The sequence below is a fragment of the Nesoenas mayeri genome (assembly GCF_963082525.1).
Source record: "Nesoenas mayeri genome assembly, chromosome: 17".
Classification (NCBI taxonomy): Eukaryota; Metazoa; Chordata; class Aves; order Columbiformes; family Columbidae; genus Nesoenas; species Nesoenas mayeri.
The window spans coordinates 4,640,486-4,653,388 of NC_137565.1; the positions used below are offsets into that span (position 1 = coordinate 4,640,486).

The 12,903-nt window shown below is 42.7% G+C and overlaps 1 protein-coding gene across 2 annotated transcripts in view; it reads right to left on the reverse strand.

Annotated features, from left to right (window-relative positions):
- The window catches only part of CLIP1 (CAP-Gly domain containing linker protein 1), a 62,677-nt gene that overhangs the window by 8,449 nt on the left and 41,325 nt on the right, over window positions 1–12,903 (reverse strand). The window contains exons 18-21 of one of the 2 annotated variants that reach the window (XM_080355070.1): window positions 9,640–11,922; window positions 8,432–8,569; window positions 6,622–6,728; window positions 3,692–3,812 (exon numbers count right to left, since the gene is read on the reverse strand). In XM_080355070.1, the coding sequence (XP_080211196.1) occupies window positions 3,692–3,812; window positions 6,622–6,728; window positions 8,432–8,569; window positions 9,640–11,922 (2,649 nt within the window). The remainder of the gene's footprint in view (window positions 1–3,691; window positions 3,813–6,621; window positions 6,729–8,431; window positions 8,570–9,639; window positions 11,923–12,903) is intronic. The other variant, XM_080355071.1, reaches the window with a different exon arrangement.

Consider the following 12,903-nt stretch of genomic DNA (forward strand, 5'->3'; position numbering starts at 1 on the left):
CGAACACAAATTGGTCAGTGACCAAGAATACTGCTCAGTGAGGGGCTATTACTGCTTTATACAGTATTTTCACGCCCTGTGTGCACAGGAGAGGTGTGGGGCTGGGATTGCCGTACACGGTATTTCTGCGTCCCACGTGCCCCAAAGAGAACCGCGAGCCTTTCAGCGCCTGGCTGTCGGGTTCAGCCCAGTATTGGTGAATTATTGGATTTGCTGTTGTTCTGACCTGGATAGTTGTGCTGCTGATCCGTGTTTGTTACTGCACCGTTATTTAGAGATAAATTATTGATCCCTAGCACTGTTGGACTGGTGTGTGTTACAGCATCCTGAACCTGTACCTCGAGCTGTAAGCAACCAGCAAGAACTTCAGCTGAAAATATTGTTGCTGCAGGTTCTTGGGGTCCAAATGGACAGACAGAGTAGGTGTAGGAAAAGCAAAACAAAACAATCAGCCATAATTTGTACAACGACAAAACAGTAAAGCCCCTCCACAGAAACACTGGGGTAACCGATAGAGTTAAGAAATTAAGTATTTTCCAGGCCAATTAATTATTTTTCACTATCTCAGTAATTACTGCCTTACAGACCTGCCATACGGTCAGCAATAAATACAGTTATAATGGAAACCCTGGAGTCCCAGGAACAACAGCAAATAGACTCCTATTGACTAAATACTTTCAGCACTTTGCAGACACCGTTTGGCACAGCCGGGCATACAAAGCGTTAAGCAAGTGCCAATGAAATGGAAGCTTGTCTGCCGGCCTTCAATTTTCGGCTAGATAAATTGCCTCCTCTGTATTTTCTGACAACTTACCTTCTCCTTTTGTGTACTGCAGTGCTGTTAAGCCTTTCAGGTTTAAAATTAATTGGTATTATTTTGCTGGGGCTTAGTCACACAACTTTATTGATATCAAAATGTTGTGAGCATAAACCCTGCATCTCTCCTTTTTAGTGTCCTGTTTGGCTGTGCAGAGGTGAGGGGTTTTTATACAGAACAAGATTAAAATGGATTTAAAAGAGGAAAAAAAGTAAAGGACAAGATGTCAGGGGAGTGGAGCAGCTTCTAAACTCCTGTTGCAGCTGCATCGAGTTGTGGATCAAGCTCGGAGGGGAGAAAGGACAGCGCTCCTCACACCAGTGTTCTCCAGCAATCACGCACTCTCAGCCTTAGAGCAGATGTCTCGTGTGCCTTAATAAAAGCTGCACCAGCCGAGCTGGTTGATGTTTCTACAGGTTTTCCAACAAGGTTAAAATGCCTGGGCAGGTCTCAGGCTACTGAAATGCCACAATGAATAACGTGAAGCCAGGAAAGTTCCCTGAGCTCAGTATCTATCTGACTGGGAATCTTTAATTAATTCCAAACAGCTAATTATTTATGGATCAATACAGAAAAGCACCCCTCAGCATCTTTAGTATGAGACACTTTAACCTTTAGATGTCAGGATAAATCATTTATGAAAGAGTATTCATTAATTTTGCAAAGTGTGTCACATGCAGCCACAGATTCACCAACCCAATTGACTAACACACTTGTTAGAATTTATATCGTTACCATAGTGACTGCTCGAAATATGTTTGCTACCTTTCCTGTTGTATTTCAACAGGCACATGCACAGGAACTCGCACAGACCGAACCACCGCTACATTTTGCGCTTCCCTCCCTCCTTTTTCAGTATCCGCTGCATGGAACGCAGCTCCGTGAGCAATCCTGCTCCGTGTCGAACCTCTTCACTGCCACCTTGTTCTCCAAAATCTAACCGAGCAATTCTTCATAGTAACATCTCTTTTCATTCCCCATGTGCAACCTGAGCCAAGGAAGCACAAATCACACCGCAACTTGGTGCCTAATCACGGTGTGCATCCAGCCAAGGGACAGCAAAGAGAGGTGGCCGTGGGGATCCCTGGGCTGTGCCAGCCCGAGGTTGGGTTGTCTGAGAATCCTCAACACCAGCTGGTCTTCTTGCCATTTAATCAAGAGGCCCCGGTAGAAGTCAGACATATTCCCATGTTTCCAAGATTACATCTTCCTCGCAGAAGAGGATGCAACGCCAACGGCTGAAGAAGGCAAGCAGAATGTTTCTCCAAGCTCTAGCAGATCTTCCAGATCTTTGATCTCGGAGCCATCTACTCACAGGCAGAAAACATCATGGTGCAAGCGAACTGAGAATATTTCAGTTTGCAAGATGAGGGACTAATCCCTGCATTTCACAGGCTGAGCTTTCTGTCCTGGCCAGGAGGGAAGGATCCCTGCTGACAGATCCGCAGCAGGCAGGACACGGACAGCGGGATCGTTCCAGGTCATCCTGGAAATGATGGAGACCACAGGCTGAGACCACAGAGACCAGAGGCAGCCCGGAGGGTCCCGTCCCGCAGGGACTTGCTGTATATCATACAATAGGCAGGGAGATTTGACCAATGTTGCCGAATCCTTTTAAAGTTACAACCCTTCCTGAAAATAACAGGTTGCCTCAAAGGTTCTGAAACAATTTAAGCAAAGCTGTGGGAGGGGGGAGCAGAGCTCCGCTGGCTGCTGAGGATGACAGCGCTCTCCTGCCACACCGCCCCTCAGATGCAGCATGAGTCAGTGGCTGAGCCCACACGTCTGGGACTCTTGCGAATCATCTCCAAAGGCTCTTCAGGATGAAGGAGCTCGTGTGTTACTCCTGTCAGCAGCCAGAAGGGTTTAGAAACCGGCCAGGTCTGTAGTCACTCATCCTCAGCATTTCAAAACTGGACTCCTGGGGAACCAAGTCAGCCTCTTGGCTCCAAAACCAGGAGGCTTTGTTGCAGGATGGATGAGGTCTGTTCTACTGTTGCTGGGCACAGGCATCCCCCTCTTCCGCACGAGTGCCATCTCAGAAAGGCAAGACACAAACCCAGGTCTTTCATGTTCTTGCTTTTGGACAAGATCTTCCAAAGATGCCCTCATGGTGTGGCTGTCGCCAGATCTGCTCCACAAGAAATAAACCCTCCGCATTTAACAGCTGTAAATCTAATTTATCTTTCGGCAAGTACCAGTGTTATAAGCTGTATAACTAAGCCCATACTTTAAGATTTCAACAACATGTTGAAATGTAATAGTAAAAAATAGATATGTATAAAAATTGAGTTATTTTTTCTTCTATAAACTGCCAAGAGAAAGATGTCTTACATCGATTCCAGCTCGCCGGTGCCCGTTACCTGGCTGTTCATGTACATGCACAGTATGAACTTTAAGCAAGCACACACGTGCATAACACTATTTAGAGACCGAGTCCTACCAAGCAGTTTTAAATAGTATCCTGAAAAACATCTTAAATACTGGGGATTTTTGGTGGGAAAGGAGAGCAGGAATAAGGAGAACTAAATAGCTAGATTTCTTCCTTAGTACTGGGTAGATGGAGATTTACACAGTTGTATAACAAAATTACTCCTGACAGAAATAGCAAGTGTCTGTTAATACATTTGGCTAAAGCATATTTAATTTATGCTTATTCCCAAGCCTCCTAAGTATCCTTCACGGGTTACACAACCTTCTGTTAGCCTGCAGTTCCAACCTCCCAATGCAGGTGGCTTCCAAATTTATTTTAAAACATCCTCAGAACAACTCATCTTTCAAGCACAAACATGCAGCGCAGCGTCACCCGGGCACCAGCGGAAACGGCACGCACAGAATGCCACCACGGATCAGGAACCGTCCCAGCCACTCTACCTTCTGATGGCTTGTGACTTCGTCCCTGCTCCTGCCCAGCTCCTCGGCAAGTTTCAGGTTCTCCTCTTGCAAAGCCGCGAGCTGCTGGGACTTCTGAGCTGCTGCCAGCTTGAGCGCCTCGCTGTGAGGACACAGAGTGCATCGTTACCATAGGAACGCGAGAGGCAGGAGAAAACTGGGGGAGAGATTCAGCTTCACAGCTCGGAAAAATGCACCCAGGTCACGTGCCTAACGGGAGCTATAATAAAGGTGACAATCTATAGCTCGGATGCGCAGGGAGAGGATTAACCCTGAAAAGCAGCAGCAGCACGAAACTCCTTTTCCTTTAAATGTATCAGATACCCACAGAAACGGGAGGCGAGTTCCGACTGCCTGTTCTGCTGGTGCCGAGGGCTGGCAAGCGCTTGGGTTTAGAAACACAGGGGAGGGTTTGACAAGAGTGCTGGCGAGGTTTATTGCCTCCTCTTTCTCAGAAGTAAACTTGGTAGCCAGAGGTAAAACAAGAGAATCATTTTGTTTTAAAAAAAGAAAAACGAAAAAAACCCTTATCATTCTACTTATTTAAATACTCCCTGCAAGGTCTGACACCCAAACTTACAACGTGCAAAATCACAGGAGGGAAAACAGTAAAGTATCTAATCCACTCTCATTATTTTCACAGCTACAGCAAAACAAAAGCAAAACAAAACAACAGCAGAAGAAAAAAATGGATCTGCAGCTTTCATTAGCCTATGTTGCTACTACTATGCACGGTTTCCTTAAAGTACGTTTATTTTCAACAAATTGTATAAAAAAATACTTTGCATGCCTGCCTGTAACACAAGTGACTCGCACAAGTTCTTATAAGACTTGACAATGTCTTTCAAAAAGAAAAGATGCGCTTCGTTTCATTAAACAGTTATTTTTATGACTGTTCTCTCGTTTTCATAAAAGGGAGTCTCAATTCTGCAATGTGCCAATATTACACAGAGTTAAGCCTGACTAGAATATTAAAAATACTTTTATAACTGTGGGAGCTGGAAGAAGCTCTAAGTCAGAAATTTACTCAAGCACTTCAGAATAAAAGGGCTCCGTGGTCTGTTACTGGGCACACTTAAACAAAAGGAAGTCGGATTTACTTTTCAAATTCAGCATGAAATATGACTAAGATTTTCCAACCATTTCTTCTATCTGGTCTCACCTTGACCGATTTCCACTTGGATCCACCTGGATTAAACAGGCAGCTCACATCCCTGAACATCGATTCAAACTATCTTGTAATAATCCAGGCGCTGATGCAGGACCAGACCTACTCTGAACCGTGACAGTCTGTTGAGCTGCAGTACCAACCAGTTCTCCTTTTTTTGCTTTTGGCACTAAAGCGCAGATTCAGGGCAGTGTAAAAAAAGCACACAAAGCACTGGGGTCAATTTGTGTGAACTGCTCCTTGTGTTTAGTGCCGAGGAACATAAACCATCACAGCTCCACGGGCAAAACCTTCCCCTGCTCTCTCTGGCCAAGGCAATGGCACCTCCACCTCTCCAAGGTGTCCTCTCTGCCCATGTTACTGCTGATCAAGAAATGCCTATTATCAAGCTAATTCCTTATTTTAATTAAAACAAGGCAGCACACAAAATAATTATGACAACAAAGATCGGTTAAAAAACAACTAGACAAGCTTCCACTTATCCACAATGTCTCTTACCACTGAGGATTAGACACCACGTTCAGCAATACTTTTATGACTAAGATTAACCTTAAGAAAAAAAACAATTAAAAAACCCCGCAGAGGGATGGGGATCATGAGAACGCTTTTCACCGCTGAAGATTTTCAGGGAAGTATCTTCTATAAATAACTTTGACTGGACAAATTCCAGTCCAACATGTTTTGTCTTCTCATGATACCAGAATCTACGAGCACCGCGGCAGGTAGGAGTTGCTCACAGAATTAAATCTGCCTTTCCCAAAGGAGGCTGCTGTCTGAACAAGCACAGAGCTTTTTAAAACAAGCAGTAAAACCCAGCAGTTGTACAGAGACTCAGGATTAGTTCTGTGTGCTGATGTCCTCTGTGTGTGTTTCCAGCTCGGAGCAGCGGTTGAGAACCATCGCAAAATGATTGATGGAACTAACAATAATTAGCCCAAGCTGCTCTCAGCTATCAGTCCAGATTCCAGCTCTCACTCCATGAGCCAAGAACTTCTTCTCGGAGTGCAGGTGGGAATTTGTGCTTGAACGTGTCACATCTCCGGAGGTCGGGGGACACGCAGCTACTGCAAGGTGGCAATAACGAGGCGGGATTTTTACCCACAGTTTTGGCACACCAAAAGCTTGTATACAACGAGATTCCACAGGGCCAATTACCTCCTATCAGATGCTCTGCAGTTAATTTGTTTGTGTACAGCGTTACGCATCATTAGTTTGTAGTACATAAGAGGCAGTTTCTCAAATGAAGTATTTCAAATAGTAAGCAATTAATTCTAGTTTTCCATACTATATATGGCATTTGTATTGTACCAGTTAGGAAATAAGTGCATATTGGGGCAATGGCAATAAACTCAATAAAGCCATCCATGAAGAAAAAAAAAAGGCAGAACCAGATTTTCTATTAACAAAGCCACGTAAAACTACTTCACACTCCAAATGTACCTGTATTAAATAAAAACAGAATTTCTTTATAATAAAGCTTTTAAAATTATCCAGTGCCCTCGAGTGGCCAAACTCTGTATTTCCTCCAACAAACAGATTATTTCAAACAATGCTTGGAGTGAACAATTTCCTTCCATACCCTCCAGCACTCAGCAGCAACATCCTGATTTCAAGTTTTATGCATGTAAAACTAATATTTCTTTTTACCTAATATCTGCTTTATAATTGAGGATACTGGAGAGATGCTGAAAGACAACGTAACTACAAAGGAACAGTTTAACAGATTTAACACTGCAATACTTACAATTCTTTTTTAAGTTCTTCCACTTTCTTGTTCTCCAGATTTAGAAGCTCTTTTGATTTGTTAAGTTCCTCTTCATTTTTCAGGTTGTTTTGTTTAAGCATGTCCAACTGAAAGAGGAAAAAACCACTTCATTACACTAAGGAAACTACATGGTTCTTAGGGTAGCGCTCAGAAAACATATTCAGCAAAACGGGGGCCTGAGCAGTGTGCTCCAGTTTTTCAATTCTAAATGAATCCAGGGTTTGTACTGCGAAGCATTTGTCTAACAAAAAGTGTTATGAGAATTTCTGCATCCAAGTTGAACAGCACAGGGAATTCAAAGTCCACCGAAGAGCAGCTTACGCTAATCTGATGTACATACCTTGATATAAAAGGTAAAACTCCAAAGCACCTCAATTTTAAAAGCTACACAACTCAAAGCACTTAGAAAAAATGCTTATTTCTAAAATTAGCTGTTCCTTTGCTCATTATTCCTCTAACATAACAAAGTTCTGCTTTACCATACCTTAGTTTGTGAGAGACAGTAGGCTGAATGTTGTGCTTGCAACCATAAGAAATGAATTCCTTTCAGAGATCTCGCTGCATGGGACAAACTGCTGTGTATCTATTTACTGAGCTTGCATCTACCACGTAAACCCCATAAGCTTGAAAATCTTATTTGTTCGCATTCAGCAACACGTTATATTACATAACAGATAATCTTCAGCCATTCTCATGGCATTACAGGACCCTGTGGATGATTTATTTTTCTTAAATCCACAATATGAACCCCTGCCATTATTAACGTCACTGCTTTAATTCTCGAGTCATCAGAACTCGTTGGAAATCATTACTGTTCCAGCACAAGCTGTGGCGTTTAGGTTTACCCAGCTGTTCACTGCCCATTAGTACAGGAGGGATAGATGGAAGAGCCATAAAAAGAGCCCTGCAGACCTCCGGATGTGCAGAAAAGATGCCAGTGCAACCTCAGACTAGATACTCTGGGGCAAAAGAGCGTGAAAAAGATTAGTGAGGACATTTTTCCCTCTTTCAAAGCCTGAAGTATCACAAAGCAGTGGGAGGACACAGACTGAAGAACAGTCCACAGGGGAACCGCTGCACATGTTGGACTGTGAAGTTCTTTGGGTATTTCCATGTATCTGCACAGTGCAAAGTCAGCAGCGTTTGTACCTTATCAGATCACAACTCTGATTAACAGAAGAGTGGAAATTAGAAGGCATGCCAACATGACATGTCAAGATCACAAAGAGGATGTACAGAGCAAGGAGTGCGTTACAGGTGAGCAACAGAGCGATAACTGTTGTGGGTTAGGAGTAGCTACTCAGTGTCCTGCAGCACCTCACTGGAGCGCGAAGCTGCACCCGGACTCACAACCAGGGAACCGCAGCACGGAGGGGTCACATCAGAGCAACTCCTCCAAACCAAACAGCCAGACTGATGCAGCCTCAACTCAAACCCACGTCTCCTGATTCTGTGATCTACAAAAGCTGCTGTAGCATCCAGAACTCCTATATTACACAAGACTTTTTTGGTGGTGGTGTTGCTGCACCAGGATTTAAGGGACATGACCTTATATGCTGTGAAGCACTTGAAACCACAGAAAATAACGCAGGTCATATGGCAATATAAAGCATCCAGAATTTCCATCGATACACACTCATCCAGTGAGGTTTCACAAGCCAGTCAAGACAGTATTGTGGTGGGAAAATGACAGAATCCACTCTTGCCTTAGCTAATTCTCTGCCATTCACTAGTTGTTCCTTACAAACTAGGCAAAACTTTTCACATAAAAGCATTTAAATGTGATTACTTCATTCTGTAGCTTCTCGTTTGTCTGTCTAGAGTTCTCCAACGAGGCCAAAGTTTCGATCTTCTCTTTGTGAATGGCGTCCTTCTCTTTGGTCACCTTCTCCACCGTCTGCAAAACATCTTCTGCCATCTTGGCAGCCTGTACAGGAGGGGAGGTGCAGGAAAAAGGACAAAGTGTCACCAAAGGGAGCTCTGAAAGCAAAGGATTAACCACAATACTTCATGCACAGCTCCATGGTTTGCCAGCTGCTTTCCAACTGAACTTCAGCTGGGAATTTTTTAATTCCAGGATTTCTAGCTACCACCACTGCGATTGCCCTTAGACTTCTAACCACTTTAGACACTAGTAGTTCAACAGATATTCACTTCCAACAGACTGCTCTATTTTCAGAACATGTGGAATCATAAAAAGCTGTTCAAAATTTGAAAAAGAATTAAAAACCAAATCAGAGATAGAGCCAATTATCACGTTATTTCAGTGTTGTTCATTGTGCCCTCATACAAGGAAATACTTCACAAGTGTATTAAAATACCTTGGTAGGCATGATACATTCCTACAGGGAATCTGGATTCCAATTTGTATTCAAAGTTATTCAATGGGCTTCAAGCCCCATGAACCAAAATTCAAAATAATATTCAGGATTTGTTGGTGGTGAATACAAGACACTTCTGTGAATAAAAAGAACACCAAGATTGCCCGTGTCTTCAACAGACTGAAAGTCCTATAATGTAAATTTAAATGGTTCTTTTACATCGCTTTTTATCCAATTACATTTACAGGAGCAGTACGTTGTTTTATGTTTTGAGTAACCCAAATTTGTAATCTAGCATACAACTGCATGAAGACCTAATCTAAAACCATATCTATCACTACTCTCACTTTAAAGTTGCCGAGTACTTCAGAGGGGCTGCTCAATTCCTCCTACTAGATTCAGGAAACAAAACTTCCTTTTATTCACAGGTTATGTTGTTTTCTTGCAACATTCAGCAACAGCATAGGCTTTTCTATTTAGAATTTTTTTTTAAATTAAAGCGTCTTTCAGACTCACAACTTGAAAAAAGGCAATATATTGAAAAGGACCATCATTCCAGCCTGTTTACACTGCGATGAAGTGCTGATTGTGCAATGAGGTGCAGAGAGGAAACCCCTGGGTTAGTGCTCACTGTTAGTATAACCATACTTGATTGTTTAACTATGCGTTTCAATACCTCAATTTTTTGCGCTACTGTTTGGGCCTGGAGAGTCTCAATTTCTTTTAGTTTCAAAGCCAGATTGTTCATCTCCTCCTGCAGCATCTGATTTTTGCCCTCAGAGACCAGCAATTTGCCCGAGAGGTCACTATTAGTTTGTTCTAAAAGCGCTACTTCCTCGCGCAGTCTATAATAATCGGTGGATAATTTCTCCTTCTCTTTCAGTATTTCTTCCTTCGCGATGAGCAGACTCTTCTGTTCAGCAAGCAGGCTGTCGTTTTCCTGCAGTAATTGTATTTTCTCCTTCTCCGTGACCTCGTGCCTGTGTCGAAGCTCCTCCAGGCTCTCGGAGACAGCGCTGTGCAGGTCCTGGAGCTCTGCTTTTGATTTAGACAAGGACACGAAGTCACTCTGGAGCCGTTTGATACTGGCAGCGAGCTGCTCCGTCTCCGCACAGAGGGCTTCTTTTTCTTTAATTATTTCTGCCAGTTTAGTTTCGGATTTTTCTTTCCCCTGAACTAAAAGTTCCTTCTCAGCCAGCAACTCTTTATTTTTCTCTCGCAGCTCTTCAATCTCCTTCTCTAAGAAACTGATGTTGCTTTGAAGTTCCTTACGTTCCAACAAAAAGGATTCCTTGTCCAGTTTTCTAGCTTCCTTTTCTATGGTTAAGTTTTCTGTCATAATCTCAACCTCTCCATTTAATTTCTGACACTTATCTTGTAATTCGGACCTCTCTCTGCTCAGCATTTCCCTATCAGAGGAACAGGTCTTTAATGAAGACGTCAGGACCTGCTTGGCATGTGCTACAGCAGCCAGTTCATTTTCTAACATTTTTTTGGCATCCTGGGCCTCCGTCAGAAGATCTGAGAGGTCACGTTTACAGGCCATAAGCTCTTCATTCTCTAGAGTCTTCTTACTTAGCTCTTCCTTGAGGGCTTCAATGGAATCTCGGAGCGTAGTATTCTCTTGGGCCAGAGCTCTCTTGGCTGAGACATCCAGTTCATGTTCTCTTTTCATATCAGAAAGTGCATTTGCAGAAGACTTGTTTTCATCAAGAAGCTCTGAGTATTTGTTCTCCAATTCCTTCTTCTCTTGAAGAAGAGCTTCATTGTGCCTTTCAAATTGCAACGACTTCTGAAAAGCAGATTCCCTTTCTAAATTCAGTTCGTTTATTTTCCCAGTGAAGACTTTCTCAGCAAGCATGGCATCTGCTGTGGCTTGAGCAAGCTTCTCAGCAATTGCCTTATTTTCATTGGAAAGTTCCTCCCTTTCAGCCAAAAGCCTTCGTTCTGATGAAGAAAGAGCCTCTTTCTCTTGTCGTAACTGAATACATTCAGAATTGGATATCTCTCTTGAGGCTTTAATTTCCTCAAGAAGACGAGAGAGACCAGCAAGGGAATCCTTCAACTCCAGATTGTCTTTCAGTGCCGTTTTGAGTTCTTGACGTTGAGTCTCCAGCTCTGTTTGCATCTCATCTGTTCTCAATTTCAGTGCCTGGTTGTCACTAACCGTACTGTCTAAACTCACTCGCAGCTCTTCTATGCTTTTAAGGAGCGTCTCCTTCTCGGACTGCAGACTCTGACTTGTCTGCAACAGACTGTCCATTTCATTTTTTAAGGCTATATGTGTATTTTGAAGGTCCGAGTGTCTACCTAGGGCTGAGTCCCTCTCTGCAGTCAGAGCTGACACTTGCTGCAGCAGCTCTCTGCGCTCTCTGGCCAGGGCCTCACAAGAACTTTCTGCCTTCCGAATAACATCGTCTTTGTCTTTAACAGTCGCATCTTTCTCTTCCAAAAGCTTCTGATAATGCTCCAGTTCTTCCCGTTCCTTGATGTGTTTCTGACATACCACATCCATGGCATTTCTGTTGGCCCGAAGCTCTTCCAACTGCTGGAGCAAGGCTGACTCTGAGGACCGGAGAGCATCATTTTCTTGAGTTATCCTCGCAAGGTCTGCCCGTGCTGCTTCTAATTCAGAGAGTAATTTGTTTTTCTCAGAAATGAGTGCTAACTTTTCTGTGCTCTCCTGCTGAATTTTGGCCTCAGCGTCTTCCTTCTGCTTCAGAATTTTTTTATTTTCCGAATTAAGTTCTTCATTTATTGTCCAAAGTTCTTCTTGGTCTCGTTGCATCAACAAAATCTCTGATTCCAGTTCTTGAAGTTTTGATAACAAGGAACCTCTCTCTAATTTTAAAGTATTTCCCTCCTGTGCCAGAGTCTCTTTTGCTGATATCAAACCCCTCATCTCGTCTGACATTAGTTCAATCTCTTTTCTGGCTGAAGCTAACAGAGAGCTTAAGGACTAAAGAAACAAAGTCAGGAAGAAGGGAAAACAAACATGAAGTCAAGCAGACAAATGAGAAATGTGGCTTAAGGGCAAACAGAGCTACTGTAATTTAAGCTTTTTAAAAAGTGTATACACTGACACACAGTCCCTGTGTGCGAACTCAGCGGCTGACGGGCACCACCGGTATCTCGTGACCAAACACCCGCCCTCTGCAGGAAAACCTTTTAGTGGTCAAATAAAAATAAATGGTTTGAAGGTTCCTCCTTACCAGACTCCATCTTGGTTTTAAAACTACCCTCGACACATTTTCTGAGTGTAAATTACTCAGAAAAGAGCCACAAAGTGACTTAATGAGAATCTAAGTGAATGCAAATGCAAGCAGTTATATTAGATACTGACTTCAGTTCTCAAATTCACCATTTATAGCTAATTGCCCTCATGCTTCTGTCCCAAACGTATTGTCATAACCCACTCAATGTGAAGCACATCAGTGCTGCATCTGAAGTTAACTTGTGTGCCAATGTATACACTAAATATTTTGCTAAAAAACATACGACAAACTTCATAGCAAATAACTAATGGGGGATGAAAGCAAGCAGCGATGTCTAAGAAATAGCAGAAAAAAAGAAAACTACTGCAGTCAAGCTACGTACCAAATAGTTCCACATAATATGGGATTGTACTACAGAACCAAGTTTCAGGTATGTAACACTTTTAAATTAAATGTTTCACAACATATCCTATTTAAAATTCAAGCTTTTAAAAAACAGATAATAACATCTGGCTACAACTGACTGCACTGAGCCAGATATCCATGAACACAAAATGTTAACAGCCAAGAACTGTTATTTCATGGATTCTTGTGTAACCTGGGAAGACAATGAGTTAGTTGCATGTGCATCTTCCCTGACCTAAACACTGCAAAAATCCTACTAGGAAATTATGAAGCCCAGCAAAAAATAGTGATTCGCTGTAACAGAGATATTTCGATTACCC